Source organism: Salvelinus fontinalis, chromosome 35, assembly GCF_029448725.1.
Source record: "Salvelinus fontinalis isolate EN_2023a chromosome 35, ASM2944872v1, whole genome shotgun sequence".
In the NCBI taxonomy this organism is placed as follows: Eukaryota; Metazoa; Chordata; class Actinopteri; order Salmoniformes; family Salmonidae; genus Salvelinus; species Salvelinus fontinalis.
The window spans coordinates 5402344-5426567 of NC_074699.1; the positions used below are offsets into that span (position 1 = coordinate 5402344).

Below are 24224 nucleotides of genomic sequence, written 5' to 3' on the forward strand. Positions count from 1 at the left end.
AAGTATTCACACCCCTGAGTCAATACTTTGTAGAAGCACCCTTGGCAGTGATTTCAGCTGTAAGTCTTTCTGAGTAAGTCTCTAAGAGCTTTGCACAGATGGAATGTACAATAGTCGCACATTATTCTTAAAAAATTATTTCAAGTTATTTGTTGGTCATTGCTAGACAGCCATTTTCAAGTCGATTTAAGTCAAAATTGCAGCTAGGCCACTCAGGAACATTCAATGTCGTCTTGGTAAGCAACTCCAATGTAGATTTGGGATTATGTTTTAGGTTATTGTGTCAGTGTCTGTTGAAAAGCAGACTGAACCAGGTTTTCCTCTAGGATTTTGGCTGTGCTTAGCTCTATTCTGTTTCTTTGTATCCTAAAAAACTCCCTTGTCCTTGCCGATGACAAGCATACCCATAACATGATGCAGCCACCACTATGCTTGAAAATATGAAGAGTGGTACTCAGTGATGTGTTGGATTTGCCCCTAACATAATGTTTTGTATTAAGGACATAAAGTTTAAAAAAAAATAAAACTTTGTTGGTGTTTTACTTTAGTGCCTTATTGTAAATAGGATGAATGTTTTGGAATATTTGTATTCTGTACAAACTTCCTTCTTTTCACTCTGTCAATTAGGTCAGTATTGTGGAATAACTACAATGTTGTTGATCCATCCTTAGTTTTCTCCTATCACAGCCATTAAACTCTGTAACTAATTTAAAGTCACCATTGGCATGGTGAAATCCCCGAGCGGTTTCCTTCCACTCCGGCAACTGAGTTAGGAAGGACGCCTGTATCTTTGAAGTGACTGGTTGTATAAACCATCCGAAGCGTAATTAATAACTTCACCACTTAATATAATGTATATGTATATACTGTACTCTATATCATCTACTGCACCTTGCCATCTTTATGTAATACATGTATCATTAGCCACTTTAAACTATGCACTTTTATGTTTACATATCCTACATTACTCATGTCATATTTATATACTGTACTCGATACCATCTACTGCATCTTGCCTATGCCGTTCTGTACCATCATACCATCACTCATTCATATATCTTTATGTACATATTCTTTATCCCTTTACATGTGTGTGTATAAGGTAGTAGTTGTGGAATTGTTAGGTTAGATTACTCGTTGGTTAGTACTGCATTGTCGGAACTAGAAGCACAAGCATTTCGCTACACTCGCATTAACATCTGCTAACCATGTGTATGTGACAAATACAATTTCATTTGATTTGATTTTTAACCTTTGCCACCACGCATTGACTCTGTACCGGTGTATATAGCCTCACTATTGTTATTTTACTGCTGTTCTTTAATTATTTGTTACTCTTATTTGTCATTTTTTACTTATCTATTTTTTACTTAACACTTATTTTTCTTAAAACTGCATTGCTGGTTAAGGGCTTGGAAGTAAGCATTCCACTGTAAGGTCTACCACACCTGTTGTATTCGGCGCATGTGACAAATAACATTTGATTTGATTTAATACACCTGGTATACACCATCCAACAAAATCGTTACTTGCAGGATCCTTCTTGACAATGCAAGCACATATCCACATGGCGTACACCTGATTCACAGCTGCACTGCTCATATCGGACGACTTGTGATGACGTAACACGTGGCTGTGTGACATTGCCACAGCCTGAGAGACAGCTCATTGTATACAGAGCTGAGAGTAGAGCATTATAACGTGAATGGTTAGAGGGCTAATGGGCTTGTTCTGCAATGCCATTATGGGAGGGAGAGAGAGAGAGAGAGAGAGAAAAGAGAGAGAAAAAAAGACAGAAAAGAGAGAGAAAAAGGGAGAAATACAGCAATGAGAAAGCGAGAGAGAGAGAGGTGGCGAGAGAGTGCACTTACCCTTATGACCTCAGGGCAGGCATAGTGAGGAGATCTGTAAAGAGAGATACACACAATAGCTTTATACAAGGCAATGCACACACACCGTGTTGTATATACACAAACACACATCTAGTAAAACACAGTTACCAGAACACGTGCACACACATTAAATGTACTCACAATGTACTCACAAACGCATACTCATACACACACTGTTCTGAACGTAAGGAGAGTTAACTTAAAGAATCAGTGACTGCTGCAAATGTCCCCAATAGGTGGTAGGAATATACATACACTTAGGTTGCAGTCATTAAAACTAGTTTTTCAACCACTCAAATCATTTCTTGTTAACATACTATAGCTTTGTAAGTAATTTTTCCAACAATTGTTTACAGACATTAGAATTCACTTTATCACAATTCCAGTGGGTCAGAAGTTTCCATACACCAAGTTGACTGTGGCTTTAAACAGCTTGGAAAATTATGTCATGGCTTTAGAAGCTTCTGATAGGCTAATTGACATTGTTTGAGTCAATTGGAGGTGTACCTGTGGATGTATGTCAAGGCCTACCTTCACACTCAGTGCCTCTTTGCTTGACATCATGGGAAAATCTAAATAAAATTAGCCAAGACCTCAGAAAAAAATGTTACACCTCCACAAGTCTAGTTCATCCATGGGAGCAATTTCCAAACGCCTGAAGGTACCACGTTCATCTGTACAAACAATAGTACACAAGTATAAACACCATGGGACCACACAGCTGTCATAACGCTCCGGAAGGAGACACGTTCTGTCTCCTAGAGATTAATGTACATTGGTGTGAAAAGTACAACTCAATCCCAGAACAACAGCAAAGGACCTTGTGAAGATGCTGGGGGAAACAGGTACAAAGGTATCTATATCCACAGTAAAACGAGTCCTATATCGACATAACCTGAAAGGCCGCTCAGCAAGGAAGAAGCCACTGCTCCAAAACCACCTTAAAAAAGTCAGACTATGGTTTGCAACCGCACATGGGGACAAAGATCATACTTTTTGGAGAAATGTCCTCTGGTCTGATGAAACAAAAATAGAACTGTTTGGCAATAATGACCATCGTTATGTTTGGAGGAAAAAAGGGGAGGCTTGCAAGCCGAAGAACACCATCCCAACCGTGAAGCACGGGGGTGGCAGCATCATGTTGTGGGGGTGCTTTGCTGCAGGAGGGACTCCTGCACTTCACAAAATAGATGGCTTCATGAGGAAGGATAATTTTGTGGATATATTGAAGCAACATCTCAAGACATCAGTCAGGAAGTTAAAGCTTGGTCGCAAATGGGTCTTTCAATGACCCCAAGGATACTTCCAAAGTTGTGGCAAAATGGCTTAAGGACAACAAAGTCAAGGTATTAGAGTGGCCATCACAAAGGCCTGACCTCAATCCCATAGAACATTTGTGGGCAGAACTGAAAAAGCGTGTGCGAGCAAGGAGGCCTACAAACCTGACTCAGTTACACCAGATCTGTCAGGAGGAATGGGCCAAAATTCAGCCAACATATTATGGGAAGCTTGTGGAAGGCTACCCAAAACGTTTGACCCAAGTTAAACAATTTAAAGGCAATGCTACCAAATACTAATTGAGTGTATATAAACTTCTGACCCACTGGGAATGTGATGAATTAAATAAAAGCTGAAATAAATCATTCTCTCTACTATTATTCTGACATTTCGCATTCTTAAAATAAAGGGGTGATCCTAACTGACCTAAGACAGGGAATTTTTACTAGGATTAAATGTCAGAAATTGTGAAAAACTGAGTTCAAATGTATTTGTCTAAGGTGTATGTAAACTTCCAACTTCAACTGTACTACCTATTGTATCAGCTCTATGAGCAGAAGCACACACTTAAACAGATTAAAAAACATCTTATGGAACAGCGGGGACTGTGAAGAGACACATACACAGGTACAGACACACGCATACGCACACATGTGCTAGTACACACACTCTACACACATGTACATTGTAATATTGTTGTATGGTGGTATTATACATTTTCTATTGTTGATATGTAGTGTGGTAATAATGTTATATGATGTACTGTTTTATCTTTTGTTTGATGTGTAACGTAAATGACTTAATGTGTTTGGACTCCAGGAAGAATGCTGCTGCCCTAATAAATACAAATACAAATGCACTATGATAAGTTCAGAAGTTCAGATAAGTTCAGAGTTTAGTCAGCTCTGCACTAAATATATTTCTGGACTTGCCCAAATGCATCTCAGCCACTGTCTTGTGCTTGGATTTTCGAATGCCTACGAATTTATGTGCACACGCTGTGCTGAGCATACATTGTGTAAAAGATGAACCGACACTCCACTGAGTGTACTGAATTCTATGCAGGACCTATGCACCTTGTCATAATGTAATTGTCATGCGACTTAAATAACTGTGTTTTGAACATACTTTACTGTATATTTGCGTTTGCATTCTTAGTTAGTAGGGAAGATCATTCACGAATAGGAAGATTACCTCATCCTTTAGAAGAGGTACGACGGTGGTGTGATTGTACCAGTCTCAACACATGCCTGTGTGTTTAATTGGATTTACACTCCCCCCTTGTCCTTCCCTTCCTCTCACCAATCTTATCATCGGACATACTCCTGCGTGTCTATTACAAGCAAGCAGCGTGTGTATTAAGTATCTGGTCCGTTTGTGTTCTGTGTACTGTGTTATTCATTAAATACAGACACAGTTCCTTTGACACACTGACAGAGTGTTGCCGTGTATCTGCCTTCTTCTCAACGCAACACACACGCGAGGAGACACACGCGCATGTACATGCTGTAAACACGAGCTTCCTGATTGCCAGAGTCAAATTGAATCATGGTAATATATGCAAAACCAGTCAATTTGCCCTCGTCAAACAGAGTGCTGTCAGAGCACGCAAACCTAAAAATAATTATAAACTAACACTTTTTTTTAACACATTGTTTAGAGCAACTTGTCCTTAGTTGTCTCTAAATGATATTTAATGTAATAATGTTTTTTTTTACATTAGGTATGTTAAATTAAGGATTCCTCAATTTGTCCATGTAAAGTACAGTCATTTTATCTGATAAAGAGAACATTTTATAATACGTTTATGAACGTTGGTCTGAGGGCAAAGGAGAGAAGAATCTATCACTCTGTGATAGTGATGTTATACCTCTATGAAGCAAGGATAAAAGTTTAGATGTTTCCATGCCACCTTTTAGGGTATGCAATCTTTATTTCTATATTCAGCTAATTATACACTGTACCGATAACTGCCAAAACAATGGAAACACTTGAGTAAATGAGGGATACAAAGTATATAATAAATCATTAATAATAATTTAGTGGGTACTTATATTTGTCCTATTTTACACATGTACAAGTGTGTATTGTAAATGTACAAGTGTACATTAGAAATGTTTTTTTTTTGCATATCCCAACTCCCCCTGATCCACCCTCAGATGGTTGTCTTGAAGAACCGACACTAAGCAACACAGTGACTAGGGTCTGGTTTCAATGATGGACTATTTTGGCAAAGAGGAACTCAAGCAGATAGAGTAGTGACATATGGCAGTGACATAGTTCCTCTATGCCAAAAGAGTCCATGATTGAAACGAGACACGAGTCACTGTCTTGCCCAGGGTCTGTTTTTTAAAACTTCTCAGGATAATGGGGTCATGGCCAGGGTCAGCTATTATCAGCAGCGACCCTGGAGCAATTAAGGCTAAGTGCCTTGCTCAAGGGCACATCGACAGGCTTTTCACCTTGTCCACTCGGGAATCGAACTAGCGACATTTCGGTTACTGGCCCAACACTCTAACCACCTGCTACCCACAAACGAACGCTAGGCGCTGAGATTGAACCCACGGTCTATGGAGCAGGAGCTCTCTGCTTAGACCACTGCGCCATCTGTCCATCGAAAGCAGGTGCTTTATTAAAAGTAGGGCACGAGTAGATGAGCATGAAAACGATGTAAACCATGTGCCATGGCTGTCTTAGTCACCAGATCTCAACCCGATTGAACGCTCATGGGAGATTCTGGAGCGGCGCCTGAGACAGCATTTTCCACCACCATCTACAAAATATGAAATTATGGAATTTCTCATGGAAGAATGGTGTCGCATCCCTCCAATAGCGTTCCTAGACACTTGTAGTATCTATGCCAAGGTGCATTGAAGTTCTGGCTGGTGGTGGCCCAACGCCCTATTAAGACAATACTGTTGGCGTTTCCTGTATTTTGGCAGTTACCTGTATATGTACAGTGATTTGAGAGTAAAGTTCCAATACTACCCTTGCATTTGGACCCATGTGACCCTGCAAAAAAAACATGCATGAGTCACTGTGACAACAGGGCACAGGAAATGAAAAGGCACAATTATACAACCACAAATTGGGCCTTAAGGTCAGAGACGTGACATGGCCATCGCCTGAATTCAGTGTCTTTGAAAAGGACACCTTGGAACACAAAGTCACACAGTGTCCAACGTGCTTGTCAGATGCACGACTTTGCCTGAGAAAACAAAGCAGACATGTATTGTTTTACTGTTTTTTGGCCGTTTATTTGTGTTGAGTCATGGCCTAGTTGTGTTTGTGCGTATGAAATGGAGACAAAAAGCTAAGCCCTCGGCAGAGTTCACCTGGGTTAGCATGTTAGCCTGTAATGCCAATTTCCTGCTCTTATCTCCTCTGTCACATTGTGCTGGGCCACACTGTCAGTCTTCCAGATGACGATGGACAGAGATTTAGCATTGCTACATGGCTAATCTGTAAAGATGCAGGGTAGGCTATACTGGCCCTGGTTATCTGGGCTGAAGATCTTACTGACCATGCACACACACACACACACACACACACACACACACACACACACACACACACACACACACACACACACACACACACACACACACACACACACACACACACACACACACACACACACACACACACACACACACACACACACACACACACACACACACACACACACACACACACACACACACACACACTCTTATACACACACATGGCTTTAGGACTGTGTAGGGATTGGACACGCACGCAAACACTACTGGAGCGCAGGTCAAGCTGTAGACTACAGTCAGAGACGGCAAAATTATTTTTTGACATGGGGTGCAATCTCAAAAGAGAAATCTCTTTTGCCTGATTTAGATATGTTTCTGCTTATAATTTCTGACATTTTGGTAGGCTATTTGTTCGTCAACTTGTCTATAACTATATACACGCAGCTTCCTTTCTGTCATTATATGTTGCCCTAGAAGACTAAATAAACCCTTACTCTCCAGAATAAAGTCATAAGTCGATAGAATCAATGCTTCAATCTAGTTGACATCGGTAATGTTCTCTGTCATCTCTGCTTCTTTCGCAGAGCAAAGACGTTTAGGGACCGAGGAGAAAATGCAATACCATTTTTTTTAAAGGAATGATTTTCTGTAACAAAATGTCCAAAGGACATCAGTTTGACCGGTTGTAAAATGAGATAGCTGTGAAAATGACCCAACATGTTTCTGATCAAATTTGAGTTCTGCATGGATGCATATTTTGTGTGGTTGAAATACTATCAGCTTTACTAAGAATGCAGATAAAGATAGCCTGTTGTCTATAGAGGTGCTGTCTAACTGTGCATTCGCATCCTCTCAAGATGCAGAAAAAAATTAGGTGGCGCAGCGTTCTAAGACACTGCACCGCAGTGCAAACTGCGTTGCTACAGATGCTGGTTTGATACCCGTGCTGGCCGCGAACGAGGACCCATTGAGGCGATGGTGGGCTTTTGGTTTCTCTCCTTCTAAAAACTGGCTTTATTTACAAATCAGTATCTCTCACCCCATGTTCAAGAATGGCCTTTTTCTCGCTCACTTTAGGTTATTTGAAAACAAAATCTCCAAAATATCGTTATTTTCTTTTAAACAAAGCGATTATTGATATCATTATTAATTAATTTAGTAATATATAAAAGCCCCTTTAGATATTCTTACAGATCAGATTTGCCCTAATGAAAAATGTCCCTTAAATATTCATTTATAATCCTCCAATCCTCTAAATGTAATTTAGAATGTAATGGGATTTGAAGCAATAGCTCACGTATGGTCAACTATTTCAGCACCGTTTCACACTGCTCTGAGACAAGCATGGGGACTGGTCTTGATAAATCAATGAGATATTTATTTTCACTGAATCTCCATTTAGATATTGGTTAGACTACAATTAGGGTGTGGAAATGTCATGTTCTTAGTACTGTAACCTACTCCCGACCGTCACGTTGAACAGCGGCATATTTTGTGAGGGTTTTTCTTGGAATAGAACCACCATAATATTATTCAAATTAATTAAGCTACATTATTTAAAATCAATCCCATAAACTATGTTCTTACAAAAAAAGGTTACAATTTCTCTAGTACAGCCAATATTTAAGTCTATCAAATGCTTCTCAAAGATGCCCTCTGGTGGTCAAACTAACACTAAATAGCATTAATGGCAACAGTGGCTGACAATTAAATAGTGTGCCATACATGCTGACCACACCGCTCATGTAGCGTGCACGAGCATTGCAAAATAAATGTACACATACATGTTATTCAATCATAGCACCCACACTCCTCCCGTGCGCCAACAAGCTCCTGCATTGTCAGGCGTTAAAATAGAAGTCAGTTCTATTGGTGATGCTGAACGCAGTGCAAGTCCTGCCTCTCCCATCTCCTCATTGGCTTATAGAAGCAGATTCCCACGTGCCATCTGCTCATTGGTTATACCCACGCTTGTGATTGAAAGATGAACTTCGGTCGGTCGGCCGTGGTAAAACACCTTTTAGTATGAAAATTAGATGCCAATCGCTATATAAATTCCAAAGAAGAAAAAGCCTGGAAGGAGGAGAGATGACTAGAAATTATTCGGTTGACCGTTTTATGCGTGAATTAATTGTCGGAGTAAAAGACCTTGTGCATTTCAGGTAAAATAACAACTCAACGTTTATATCCCAGGACAAATTGCTAGCAACAGCAAGCTAGCTAACTAGGACGAATTAGCTAGCAACTGCAAGCTAGCTAAAGTTCCAAAAATGTTTAATGCTTTTCGACCTGTCCTCAGATTAATATAATTGGTTGAGTGTTTGTTTTGATATTTCAAACTGCGTGTTGTGATCGCGTTTGGTGTGGGGGGACAAAATAAATTTGCACACGCACGCACCCGGTTTGGGTATGGTGATGGAATTCTGCAGCCCGCAAAGTGTGCTGCAGTATGATGCAACTTTTAAAGGAAGAACCACTGAACTGTATTTCTCCACTCCTGTTCACGAGTCAAAATGTTGCCTAAATTTGATGCAGCCTATAATTTTACTGCAAGAAATGCCTAATTCTGCAGGAGTTTATATTAAGACTATGTGAGAGGTTAAAATGCTATAGTCATGTCCATATCTCAGTTTCCATTTAACTCATCTGAATAGTAGGCTAAAGTTCCCTTGACGTGCCACAGGCCTATTTGAAGTCCCCGTTTTGTGACTGTCGAATTTGTGTAGAGTCTTAACAATCATCACACACTGATCTCCTCCTCTTTTACCATTTCACCAAATCTTTCCCAAACATGACTTTTCTGTCTCCTCCCTTCTCTTTATTTTCAACACTCCATTTCGCAGCTTTAAAAAAAAAACTATGACACTGTCCTTTTTGCCTCCATGGTTAACTTTTTCTGCCCGTCCCGAGTGTAGGCTATTTGGTGCGGATACAGTTCAGTTCGGCCCTAAAGATAAGGCTTAAGCACTAATGCCAGATCGCCTAAAATAATGAAAGAAAAACCTCAATGTAGCCTATAGATGTAAATTGCACAAGAATGATACATTTAAGGTATTATTTTGTCTTTATTCAAACTGCCCGCCACCCACCCACCCATTCACAAAATATTTAATGATCCTAAAACCACCCGCCCCGCGGGGACTGTGGGTTATGAGTCAACCCGCACATCACTAGCACACACACACACACACACACACACACACACACACACACACACACACACACACACACACACACACACACACACACACACACACACACACACACACACACACACACACACACACACAGTTGACTCACCCGCAGCTGGTCTCCAGCAGACTATCCCCGACCTGCAGAGACGCCATGCCAAAGTCTGCTATCCTGATGTTGTTCTTCTCATCTAACAACAGGTTCTCTGGCTTCAGATCTCTGTGACTGTGGAGAGGAGGAGGGAGGGGGGGACGGAGAGGGAGAGAAGGAAATCGTAAGGGAGAGGGAAACATCATTTACCCAAGTACCAAGCAGAGGTGAAAACAAGAAAACCTGACAATCTTACAGGACTGGAATTATGCATTTCCCAGGAATGTTGTCCAGGAAATCTATATGAAAATATACACATTAAACTATAATTTCCTTTGATGAGACGCTAATGTTTCCGCTTTCCAATAGTCCAGTGTCAGGCTTGCTCTTTAAGGTCTAGGCAGGGATACTGTAAAAGCACTTTGTGATAACTGCTGATGTAAAAATGACTTTTATCAATGCATTTGATTGATTGATTAATGACTCACCATATGGAGTGACTGTGGCAGAAGTCCAGAGCTGAGATGATCTGTCTGAAGAACTTCCTGGCCTCCTTGGGCGTTAACCGTCCCTTCTTGACCAGGTAGTCAAACAGTTCTCCGCCTGACACGTGCTCTAGCACCAGATACCTGGGGAGGGAGGGAACCACACACGTTAGATACATAGAATAGAGCTTTATATATCATATTATATATATTATATCATATCTCTATAGTATGTGTCCAGGCACGACTCCAATAACGTCATTACGTTTGCCGACGACGCAACAGTGGTAGGCCTGATCACCGACAATGATGAGACAGCCTACAGGGAGGAGGTCAGAGACCTGGTCGTGTGGTGCCAGGATAACAACCTCTCCCTCAATGTGATCAAGACAAAGGAGATGATTGTGGACTACAGGAAAAGGAGGACCCAGCATGCCCCCATTCTCATTGACGGGGCTGTAGTGGAGCAGGTTGAGAGCTTCAAGTTCCTTGGTATCCACATCACCAACAAACTATCATGGTCCAAACACATCAAGACAGTTGTGAAGCGGGCACGACAAAGCCTATTCCCCGTCAGGAAACTGAAAAGACTTGGCATGGGTTTCAGATCCTCAAAAAGTATTACAGCTGCACCATCGAGAGCATTCTGACTGGTTGCATCACTGCCTGCGGTCGGAGGCCGAGCAGTTGCCATACCAGGCAGTGATGTAGAGCGTATGGCCCAGTACACCTATACTAGGCGGTGTCAGAGGAAGGCCCTAAAATTTGTCAAAGACTCCAGCCACCCTAGTCATAGATTGTTCTCTCTGCTACAGTACCGCATGGCAAGCGATACCGGAGCGCCAAGTCTAGGTCCAAAAGGCTTCTTAACAGCTACCTACATGTACATATAACCTCAATTACCTCGACTAACCTGTGCTCCGCACATTGACTCTGTACCCGTACCCCTTGTATACAGCCTCGCTACTGTTATTTTACTGCTGCTCTTTAACTATTTGTTATTTGTTAATTTTTACTTATCTATTTTTTACTCAACACTTATTTTTCTTAAAACGGCATTGTTGGTTAAGGGCTTGTAAGTAAGCATTTCACTGTATTCGGCGCATGTGACAAATACAATTGTATTTGATGTGTCTCTGGTTAGGTATTACAAAGATAGTTTACAAGATCCAGGACTGCTTGTAGTGAAAGGCCAGGAACAGCTAGCCTCAAGCTGGCACAAGCTGACTACACATTTACATTATAATGACATTTTAGTCATTTAACGAGGCACACCCAATCATTAATAAATGTTGATCCAGAAAGCACTGCTTTTAGTGCACCCTCAAGTGTTCATGTATATTTCTAACATCTGGAGTATTGGTCTTCCATCCATAGAAGTTCCTCTACTCTATAGTTGTATCTACAGTGGTTGCTACTGTGAGACTATATGTGGTAACTCTTGTGATATTATCTGTGTTAGCTACTGTGCTAGAACTGTGAGAAAGCACTGAAGACACACTGTGGTATCCCTACTGTAGCAAGATACTCCACATTCCCACAACCCCCCTCTCACAACACTTCCTGATTTATTAGCAGATTAAGGGACCTGTCAACGCTAGTTAAATTAGGAACACATTCACACATGATTTGTGAGTGGGAAAATGTATCCGAGGCAAACACTTTGCGTCCGCGTCGGCGATTCGTCTGTGTCATCGGAATATTAGGAAAACAAATTCCCACACCAGTCGTCGCTGGCGACTTTAACAATTATTGAATAGTGCATTAAGCAGAGCCATTGGAGCAGGGACACAGGCGAGATTAATACATAAGATAACATATGGATCTACATTAAACCTACAGGCTTCTGAATAGGCAGCTAAAACTGAGGGAGACCCAATGAAACATTACATGCCAGTGTGAAAATGGCCCCGGAAAATACGTTTCTCAAGTGATTTTCAGCTTGCCTTGCTTGTTTGCTAACGTGTTGCTATGCACTGGTGCTTCTCCAAATATGCAATTTAACAGTGTAAGGGAAGCACATTTGTTACAGCGCTTCAGTGAACCAAATAGTTTTGGAAAGGACACTTACAAATATTTCTTGTTTTCGTAGACGTCGTGCAACTTTAAAACGTGAGGGTGCTCTATGAGCTTCAGAATGGCTATCTCTCGCTCCACCTGCAGAAAGAGAAAAAAAGAGGGAAAAGAGGAGAAATGAATAATATTAATGTGTGATTCAAAGTACTTATGGAATACTTTAATGGTCCTAAAAAATTGTTTTTTAAACTGCATAGCTCCCAGATGGATGTAATGTAAGTACTGACTATCCATGAGATCTTTAACATTGGAGCCCACTCAACAAAAACTATTTGGTGCTAGAGCCTGAATAATGAAGAGGAGAAAGCGCAGACACAAAGAGAGAGCATCGAGGAATGGAAAGGGAGAGTGCATGGGAGAAAAATAAAGACTGAGACAGCGAGAAGTGGCTGGGAATAAGAGACTGACTGACAGTGCCAGAGCCCATGTCTAGCCTGGCAGCTTGGGTCCATGCCAGGGCCTGCGGGAACAGAGACACGGCTACCACTTGTTAAGGGCCTGCTCCTGCCACAAAGCAACCACACACCAGCTAATTTAACTCATTAATCACACACTGATATCTGATATCACTCTATCGTAATACACTACGACACAGCAGATAGGGGGGGGGGGGGGGGGGGGGATTTCAACTACCTGTTTTCACACTCTGGAATGTGTGTGTGTGCGTGCGTGTGTCCCTAAACCATAAAGGTACAGAACCTCAGCACCTGATAACGCGGTAACATTTTCCAATGGACCTTGGGGCTAAACTTGAGGTAGGTTTATTGATGTGATAGAAAGGTACACTACATATGTTCCTTGCATAGAACATTGGGCTATTTTGGCCACACACCATATGACTCACAAATACTGTGTGATCTGTACAGCTACTACCGACATTTGTGTCATGTTCTCTCACAAACAGTACGCCTACGTAGTCACAGAAAAAAACAGAACATAATGACAAGACACATTAGTGACCAATAATACAAATTGTCAACTGCGTTTTTCTAGCCTCCATACATCCAGACAAAACAGCTACTGTTTGTGTACCATCTGTGTCATGAGCCGTTAGCTCGTACTGACATCATCGTGAATGTCGTGTGGCAGCCTCCATTTTGTGTGATACTGTCAAACTCAATAAAGCTTCATGATTCAAACCAATGTTACACTTCCTGCTTTGAGATCTCACATTACAGGAGTAACGGCAGCTCAGTGGGTAGTACACTTTATGCTTATGAGCATAGATCTACATTTGCTAACCATTAAACAGTACATGCGTTGGATGAATATGTTCATATGTGGCAGTAGCTTCAGTATGACCAAGTGCAAACCTCAGGAGGATACACACATACACGCACACACACATGCACACGGACACACATACAGCACCCCCCACCAACAGCACCTCCAGTCCAGGATGCTGAGTTGGATTTACAGAATGCCAGCTCAGTGAAAGAGCGTTGGTGTAACAGTCCTGACCTATTTATGTTAGTTTTTATGTGTTTTTGGTCAGGGCATGTGTTTTGGGTGGGCAGTCTATGTTACCTGTTTCTATGTTGGTTTCGGTTTGCCTGGTATGGCTCTTGATTAGAGGCAGGTGGTTTGCATTTTCCTCTAATCAAGAGTCATATTTAGGTAGGGCATTATCACTGTGTGTTTGTGGGTGATTGTCTCCTGTGATGTCTTCGTTATGTTAGATGTATTCACTTTTGGAGCTGTTTGGCTGTTCGTTCGATGTCCGTTCCTGTTCGTGAGTTTACGTTTGTCCATGTAAGTTTATGTTCAGGTTGCGTGTACGTCGTTTTCTTATTTTGTAGTTTGTTGAAAGTGTTTTGTTTGTTTTCGTGTCATCAGTTATCGTTGTAAATAAATAAAGATGGCATATTTCCCTGACTCCGCATTTTGGTTAGAAGATCCTTCTCTCCTCACCTCATCCGAGGATGAGGAGAGCGACAGCTATGACAGAATCACCCACCAAAATACAGAGACCAAGCGGTATGGGAAAAATGCTCGACGGAGCAACAAGGACTTTTGGACTTGGGAGGAGATCCTGTCTGGTAGAGGACCCTGGGCGCAAACTGGAGGAAATCGCTGCTCTCGTGAGAAGAGTGAGGCAGCCACAGCCCAGGAGCGCTGGTATGAGGAGGCAGCTAGGAGACGTGGATGGAAGCCGGAGATTCAAGCTCGTAACCGGAATTATGAGGGGACACGTCTTGCACGGAAGCCCGAAAAGCCCGTGAGTAACTCCCAAAAATTTCTTGGGGGGGGGGCTAAGGGGTTGTGGGCCAAGGGCAGGTAGGAGACCTGCGCCCACTTCCCAGGCTAACCGTGGAGAGCGGGAGTACGGGCAGACACCGTGTTACGCAGTAGAGCGCACGGTGTCTCCTGTACGTGTGCATAGCCCAGTGCGGGTTATTCCACCTCCCCGCACTGGTAGGGCTAGATTGGGCATTGAGCCAGGTGTCATGAGGCCGGCTCAACGCGTCTGGTCTCCAGTGCGTCTCCTCGGGCCGGCATACATGGCACCTGCCTTACGCATGGTTTCCCCGGTTCGCCTGCATAGCCCAGTGCGGGCTATTCCACCTCGCCGCACTGGCAGGGCGACCGGGAGCATTCAACCAGGTAAGGTTGGGCAGGCTCAATGCTCAAGAGAGCCAGTACGCCTGCACGGTCCGGTATTTCCGGCGCCACCTCCCCGCCCCAGCCTAGTACCTACAGTGCCTATATTACGCACTAGGCTACCAGTGCATTTCCAGAGCCCTGTTCCTCCTCCACGCACTCTCCTTATAGTGCGTGTATCCAGTTCGGTGCCTCCAGTTCCGGCCCCACGCACTAAGCCACCTGTGCGTCTCCCAAGTCCTGTACACACTGTCACTTCTCCCCGTACTAGTCCTGAGGTGCGTGCCCTCAGCCAGGTGCCACCAGTGCCGGTACCACGCACCAGGTATAGAGTACGCTTTGAGAGTTCAGTGTGCCCTGTCTCTGCTCCCCGCACTAGTAGGAAGGTGCTTATCATTAGCACGGTGCCTCCAGTTCCGGCACCACGCACCAGGTCTACAGTGCGCCATATCCGGCCAGAGCCATCCGTCTCCCCAGCGCCATCTGAGCCATCCGTCTCCCCAGCGCCATCTGAGCCATCCGTCTCCCCAGCGCCATCTGAGCCATCTGTCTTCCCAGCGCCATCTGAGCCATCCGTCTTCCCAGCGCCATCTGAGCCATCCGTCTGCCAGGAGCCTGCAAAGCCGCCCGTCTGCCATGAGCCTGCAAAGCCGCCCGTCTGCCATGAGCCTACAGAGCCGTCAGCCAGACAGGAGCCGCTAGAGCCATCAGCCAGACAGGAGCCGCTAGAGCCGTCAGCCAGACAGGATCTGCCAGAGCCGCCAACCAGACAGGATCTGCCAGAGCCGCCAACCAGACAGGATCTGCCAGAGCCGCCAACCAGACAGGATCTGCCAGAGCCGCCAACCAGACAGGATCTGCCAGAGCCGCTAACCAGACAGGATCTGCCAGAGCCGTCAGTGAGCCATGAGCAGCCAGAGCCGTCAGTGAGCCATGAGCAGCCAGAGCCGTCAGTGAGCCATGAGCAGCCAGAGCCGTCAAAGAGCCATGAGCAGCCAGAGCCGTCAGTGAGCCATGAGCAGCCAGAGCCGTCAGAGAGCCATGAGCAGCCAGAGCCGTCAGAGCGCCATGAGCGTCGTGAGCCGTCAGCCTGCCATGAGCGTCGAGAGCCGTCAGCCTGCCATGAGCGTCGAGAGCCGTCAGCCTGCCATGAGCGTCGAGAGCCGTCAGCCTGCCATGAGCGTCGAGAGCCGTCAGCCTGCCATGAGCGTCGAGAGCCGTCAGCCTGCCATGAGCGTAGAGAGCCGTCAGTCTGCCATGAGCGTCGAGAGCCGTCAGCCAGCATGGACCTGCCAGAGCCGTCCAAACAGGACCTGCCAGAGTCCTTCAGCCGGGATCTGCCCCTTGTCCCGGTGTTGCCCCTTGTCCCGGTGCTGCCCCTTGTCCCGGTGCTGCCCCTTGTCCCGGTGCTGCCCCTTGTTCCGGTGCTAGCTGATTATTTAGGGGAAGGTAATGTTTGGGTGGTCAGTGGTAGGGGTAGACAGAAGAGGGGAGTGACTATGGTGGTATGGGGACAGCGTCCGGAACCGGAACCACCACCGTGGTCAACTGCCCACCCGGACCCTCCCGTGGACTTTGTGCTGGTGCGCCCGGCGTTCGCACCTTGGGGGGGGGGTACTGTAACAGTCCTGACCTATTTATGTTGTTTTTTATGTGTTTTTGGTCAGGGCATGTGTTTTGGGTGGGCAGTCTATGTTACCTGTTTCTATGTTGGTTTCGGTTTGCCTGGTATGGCTCTTGATTAGAGGCAGGTGGTTTGCATTTTCCTCTAATCAAGAGTCATATTTAGGTAGGGCATTATCACTGTGTGTTTGTGGGTGATTGTCTCCTGTGATGTCTTCGTTATGTTAGATGTATTCACTTTTGGAGCTGTTTGGCTGTTCGTTCGATGTCCGTTCCTGTTCGTGAGTTTACGTTTGTCCATGTAAGTTTATGTTCAGGTTGCGTGTACGTCGTTTTCTTATTTTGTAGTTTGTTGAAAGTGTTTTGTTTGTTTTCGTGTCATCAGTTATCGTTGTAAATAAATAAAGATGGCATATTTCCCTGACTCCGCATTTTGGTTAGAAGATCCTTCTCTCCTCACCTCATCCGAGGATGAGGAGAGCGACAGCTATGACAGTTGGACTAGTAACCGAAAGGTTGCAAGTTCAAATCCCCGAGCTGACAAGGTACAAATCTGTCGCTCTACCCCTGAACAGGCAGTTAACCCACTGTTCCTAGGCCGTTACTGAAAGTAAGAATTTGTTCTTAACTGACTTGCCTAGACAAATAAAGGTAAAATATATATATATATTTTTTTTAATCTGTACTGATTGTCCTATTGACTGGTCTTCTCATTGGCTGATCATTAGTGCTGTTCCTGCATTATTAGGCTATGATGTTTCAACACACAAAGGTTATCTGATACGTTAGTGTAGCACAGGTGGTTCAGTGAACTACACAATTGTGTGATTATTAACCTTGTCTGAGATCTGGAGACTTGTGTTAGTTGCCAGAGTTGGGATTTAACTCAATGGTTCTAAGAAAGTCTGAATGTTTGGAGGCACAGGGTTCAACACCCAGTAGGTCATACTAGCCTAGCATCAGAACGTATGAGAGTTGCTTGAGAGTTCGTGGAACATCTGGATGCACAGAGCAGACAAAAAATTGCTGCCTATTGCACCATGACCCATGGCATATTGACCCAGTGAGCCAATTAGCTAGCGTGGATTCATGGTGTGCATGCATGATTCTAAAGTTGGGTTCTATGCAGATTTGGTGGCACACATACGCACAGAGTAAAATGTTGTCATGACTACACGTGAGGTTCACAATGGGTCAGATCAGCTTGGCAATGGCTGACAATCACCAGACCCTCTCCCACCAGCAAAGGTGGGGAGGAGGGAACGGCGGGGGTTTTGACACCTCACACCTGGTTGTAAATTAACTACACTAGGGTAGGGGGCAGCATTGGGAATTTTGGATGAAAAGCGTGCCCAAATTAAACTGCCTGCTACTCAGCCATAAAAGCTAGAATATGCATGTAATTATTAGATTTGGATAGAAAACACTCTGAAGTTTCTAAAACTGTTTGTATGATGTCTGTGAGTATAACAGAACTCATATGGCAGGCAAAAACCTGAGAAAAAATCCAACCAGGAAGTGGGAAATCTGAGGTTTGTAGTTGTTCAACTCTATGCCTATTGAATACATATAGTGTCTATGGGGTGATATTTCACTTCCTACGGCTTCCACTAGATGTCAACAGTCTTTAGAACCATGTTTGAGGCTTCTACTGTGAAGTGGGGGCGAATGAGAGGGGAATGAGTTAGAGGTCTGCCAGAGAGCCACGAGCTGGCCACGCGTGTTCACGTGATAGTTAGCTTGCATTCCATTGCAATTCTATAGACAAAGGAATTCTCCGGTTGGAACATTATTGAAGATTTATGTTAAAAACATCCAAAGATTGATTATAAACATCGTTTGACATGTTTCTACGGACTGTAACGGAACTTTTTGACTTTTCGCCTGCACCTAGGGATCACGCCTCATGAATTTTGAATACTGGGTTAAACGCGTGAACAAAAAGGAGGTATTTGGACATAAATGATGGACATTATCGAACAAAACAAACATTTATTGTGGAACTGGGATTCCTGGGAGTGCATTCTGATGAAGATCATCAAAGGTAAGTGAATATTTATAATGCTATTTCTGACTTCTGTTGACTACACAACATGGCGGATATCCATTTGGGTTGTGTTGGTCTCTGAGCGCTGTACTCAGATTATTGCATGGTGTGCTTTTTTCGTAAAGTTTTTTTGAAATCTGACACAGCGGTTGGCATTAAGGAGAAGTGGATCTAAAATTTCATGTTATGAGTATTTCTGTAAATTGATGTGGCTCTCTGCAAAATCACCAAAAGTTTTGGAACTACTGAACATAACGCGCCAATGTAAACTCAGATTTTTGGATATAAATATGAACTTTACCGAACAAAACATACATGTATTGTGTAACATGAAGTCCTATGAGTGTCATCTGATGAAGATCATCAAAGCTTAGTAATTAATTTTATCTGAATTTCTGCTTTTTGTGACTCCTCCCTTTGTCTGGAAAAAATGGCTGTGTTTTTCTGTGACTTGGCTCTGACCTAACATAATTGTTTGGTGTGCTTTCGTCGTAAAGCCTTTTTGAAATCGGACACTGTGGCTGGATTTACAACAAGTGTATCTTTAAAATGGTGGAAAATACTTGTATGTTTGAGGAATTTTAATTATGGGATTTCTGTTGTTTTGAATTTCACTGGCTATTGACGAGGTGAGACGCTACCATCCCACATACCCTAGTGAGGTTAACCTGTTATGGCTGCACGCTGAATATTGAAAAAACTGGAAAATGTGTGCACATTTTCAAACGGCCTCCTAAGAAACTTTTTATTTTCCAATATGCATATATTTACTACTGTTGGATAGATAACAGTCTGTAGTTTCTAAAAAGGTTTGAATTGTTTCTCTAAGTCGAACAGAAATATTTTTACAGCCATTTTCCCAGCCGAATTGAGTTTCCCAAAATGCGATGTGTCTCTTTAAGACCTTCTCTATAAAAGGCCATTTGACTTGTGACCATAGGGACACGTCAGAGGCGTTCGTCAGACTGTAATGCGGAAGTGAGAATTGAAAGGAGTCGAATATCTCGTCCCTGGACTGAATAACACAACTTCTTGTGAGACCTGCGCAGTTAAAAAAAATATCCGGGCGCGAAGGATAATTTGGTCTTCGCTTCTGGAACAAGGTAGATAACGTTGAATATGATGCCTGACTACGATATTATTTGATATATGTCACAAAATCATCCTAAAGTATGTTTTTTCAATATACTTTAATTATATTATTGCAATTTATTCTGGACTTTAGATGTGAAACGACGGAAGAATTTTTTGAAGAAAAGCTTTCTAGCGCAGCAATGCTATCGTGCTAGCTAACCAAAGAGGGAAATAATTCGTTCTGGAACCCAACTAAAGACTCTACTGGACATTGGACCCCGTTACAACATTCTGATGGAGTACCAAGAAAGATAAGACCCAATTTGGGATGCTTTTTCATATATATGTCGAACTGTTGAATGCTAACTCTGCTAACTGTGCTAGGCTAGCGCTTGACTAGAATCAATGCTGCCTTATGCTAGCTTATGATGTTAGCTAATATAACGATATATTGTGTTTTCGCTGTAAAACACTTCAAAAATCGGAAATGTTGTCTGTATTCACAAGATATCTGTCTTTCATTAGTTATCCACCATATGTTTTTCTGAAATGTTTTATGAGGTGTAATTAGTAGCCGACGTTGGTGTATGTATTTTCTCTGGCTACTCCCGGCTGGATTCAGACTGTAGCTATGTATTAGCATTTTTGGGTAGCATCAATGTAAAACTGATTTATAGCTAAAATATGCACTTTTTATGAACAAAACATAGATTTATTGTGTAACATGTTATATGACTGTCATCTGAGGTCGTTTTTTCTGGGCTCTTTAGGTTGGTTTTAGTTTATTTCGGTTGGTTGTGCATGCTACTTCAATCATAATTCATACTTCATAATCATAATTCATACGTGTCTGTCCACTTTTGTATTTGGTGGTGAGCTAACATAAATATATGTGGTGTTTTCTCTGTAAAACATTTAAAAAATCGGACATGTTGGCTGGATTGACAAGATGTTTATCTTTCAAATGCTGTATTGGACTTGTTAATGTGTAAAAGTTAAATATTTTTAAAAAATAGATTTTGAATTTCGCGCCCTGCAGGGGTGTCATTTTCGGTCCGAGGTCGGGCTTGCACGCCAAACAGGTTAAGCAGGAGAGAACTATCTCTAGGCTCTTCAGTATCAACCAAAATAATAACCTTGTCTCCAGAAGACTTTTGCCAACAAAACTCTAATGTCCAAAAGTGGATAATGGAACATTAATTCTTACATGGGGAATGTGGGAAATGGTCAGTGGGTAGATGTAGAAAACTAATGTCATACTGTTTGTCTTTTTGTGATGTTATTAAAAACTGTATGAACCAAATACTGTAACTTAAGGAAGGAAACCTCCATTGACTGTCAAGTTTTCATCCACTCTGATGTGAAATCAATATGTACAATGATGAAAGTATTTTTGTTAAGATATACATGTGCTTCTGGATGTCTAAGAAGATAATGTTTTTTGATGTCCTTTGCACATTAAGTAGCCATGCCCCGAGTGAGGTCAGAGAGCTTGTCAGCATGATGGAACCGTCCTTTCCGACCAGAGTGCTTATAAGGACTGGCTAAGAATTAACATATCAGACCAGAAAGACGTGAGACCATGGTCCACACATTGAAATGGTTACAACTTAACCTCAACACGAGGTGAAGAAGATAAACTCACCAGGCTAGACCAGGACACCGCCAGTCTGCAGCTGCGTGTGTAAAGTGGTTTGGAACTTTGACTATCTACCCGAGGAAGAGGAGAAGAAAACTCCCTTCTCAGACAATCACTGGTATGGCTAAGTAGCTGTTCTTAGGAAACAGCCCATTGGAGACCAGACAACTAAGAAGAACGACATTATGACCTCTGGAGCATGTACAAGTGGCCCACAGGAAAGGCTCACCGAAACAACTTTCCGAGAGGGCTTGGTTCCAACCGAGATAAACGACGAACGAACGGCATTCAACACTTAAATACATTCACTATTTTCTTACTCCAAATGAGTGGCGGTTCATGGGCAAGGTATAAGATAAATGTTAGGACAGTCCTAAAATGTATCCATGATAAATGTCCCTTTTCCTCTATCTCCCTATTTTCCCACCCCTTCTCCATCTCTGTGTAATAAGCCGTCATATCTTGTCAGTCTACTAGGGACCTTTGTCTCATGTAAGTGTGTATGTGTATTGTATGTTATTATTTAGTTAGCTAGTAAATAATTAAACTAATTTGTGTAGTACTGAATAATGCTCACGGCTGGGGTTCTTGCAGATCCAAGAAGGTTACGACTGTTCAGAATGACAATTGATATGAGGTAATGATTAATAAGTGACTGTTATTGATATATAACTTATATATCTTCTAGAGTTTAATTTGGGAGATGGTAACTCGTTAAACAACTTCTTCCGTGGTGCCCCAAATCCTAATGAGTTCATTGTTACATAATTAATTTAATCGAATAACAATTAAACATAGTTAGTGGGTTGAATAAATAACAATCATTAGATTAATGAAAGTAAAGTCACGACAACGCAATGTCTTGTAATGGCCCATGGGTCCTAGCTGTCTTAGGTCAGCTGTGAGCTGTTGCAAGGTGATGTGTCCCAATGTAGTCCTTAAGTGCTGTTTCTCTTAAGTACCCGATTGTCCTGAAATCCTCATGTGAGCGTGCCATTGTCCTCCCCAAGTTGTATGTTTATCTTGCTCTGATATCTTGCAGTAGATCTCTCCTGTACTCTGTTTTCATACCCACTTTACCTTTCCTAATGGCAGCTTGCCATACCTCTACCCACATACCAACAAAGGGGCACTGACACACCCACAGGGAAAAGGTGGAAAGGGTAGAGGGGTGAAAGACAGACAAGACAAGAGACGAGGGAAGAGGGTTAGGAACTAGGACAGTGAGGCACAGGGGACAGAAGCAACCAACAAAAACATAATTATTTTCCCATCAAAGCCCCCAATCTTCAAAGGTTCAGTCCCTGGGATCGGGGATGGAGCCTTGGAGCAGGGGGAAACAAATAATGAAACCCTTTAAGCTTTGGCCCAGTGGCTGGCCTCACCAAGAACTCTGCCATGCCAGCTTCCCCCTTTTTGCCTTCCTTCTCTCTGCCTTCTCTCACAGAGAGGGAATGAAGGAAGGAGGATGGGAGAGAGAGATTCAGAGAGAGAGAGAGAGAGAGAGAGAGAGATAGAGAAAGAGAGAGAGAGAGAGAGAGAGAGATAGACAGAGGGAAGGAGAGAGAGGGACTGAGCGAGAGTTTCTTGGTTACAGCAGCACTCAAAATGAAAACGTTTCCCTTTCAATTTACTCCTGTCCCTTTCTCTGTCTGTCTCTCTCGAACTTGTCTCTTATTCTCTTATTTCTCTCTTTCACACTCTGGTTCTCGCTCAGATGTGCTATGCTTTCGAGGCTTTAACAACAGTTATGCTAATGCTAGGTGATTGTAACGTTTAACTGTTTACAACCGGGATGCTAACGAAATTGCTATGTTTACGGCAGGGATTTGAATGCTAGGTGCTAGCATCAGCGACTAGGATACTAGGTACACCTGAAGCCACATAACCTCACACTTTCACACACTCTCTAATGTCCTTTGGAAATCAATCTTAAGGACGCATTTCCATACCATGAAGAAGTTCGCAAAAATGTGCAGCCATATATTCATAGAAAATATGTATTAGACACACATACAGTGGGGAGAACAAGTATTTGATACACTGCCGATTTGAAGGTTTTCCTACTTACAAAGCATGTATAAGTCTGTAATTCTATATCATAGGTACACTTCAACTGTGAGAGACGGAATCTAAAACCAAAATCCAGAAAATCACATTGTATGATTTTTAAGTAATTCATTTGCATTTTATTGCATGACATAAGTATTTGATCACCTACCAACCAGTAAGAATTCCGGGTCTCATAGACCTGTTCGTTTTTCTTTAAGAAGGCCTGATGTTCTCCACTCATTACCTGTATTAACTGCACCTGTTTGAACTCGTTATCTGTATAAAAGACACCTGTGCACACACTCAATCAAACAGACTCCAACCTCTCCACAATGGCCAAAACCAGAGAGCTGTGTAAGGACATCAGGGATAAAATTGTAGACCTGCACAAGGCTGGGATGGGCTACAGGACAATAGGCAAGCAGCTTGGTGAGAAGGCAACAACTGTTGGCGCAATTATTAGAAAATGGAAGAAATTCAAGATGATGGTCAATCACCCTCGGTCTGGGGCTCCATGCAAGATCTCACCTCGTGGGGCATCAATGATCATGAGGTAGGTGAGGGATCAGCCCAGAACTACAGGGCAGGACCTGGTCAATGACCTGAAGAGAGCTGGGACCACAGTCTCAAAAAAAACATTAGTAACACACTATGCCGTCATGGATTAAAATC

The 24224-nt window shown here is 42.9% G+C and overlaps 1 protein-coding gene across 6 annotated transcripts in view; it reads right to left on the bottom strand.

Moving 5' to 3' along the window:
* LOC129834281 (serine/threonine-protein kinase BRSK2-like) overlaps nt 1–24224 on the bottom strand; it is a 181560-nt gene that overhangs the window by 37506 nt on the left and 119830 nt on the right. For all 6 annotated transcript variants that reach the window (XM_055899134.1, XM_055899131.1, XM_055899133.1 and 3 more), the window contains exons 3-6: nt 12512–12597; nt 10444–10584; nt 9974–10090; nt 1872–1905 (exon numbers count right to left, since the gene is read on the bottom strand). In XM_055899134.1, coding sequence (XP_055755109.1) covers nt 1872–1905; nt 9974–10090; nt 10444–10584; nt 12512–12597 — 378 coding nt within the window. The remainder of the gene's footprint in view (nt 1–1871; nt 1906–9973; nt 10091–10443; nt 10585–12511; nt 12598–24224) is intronic.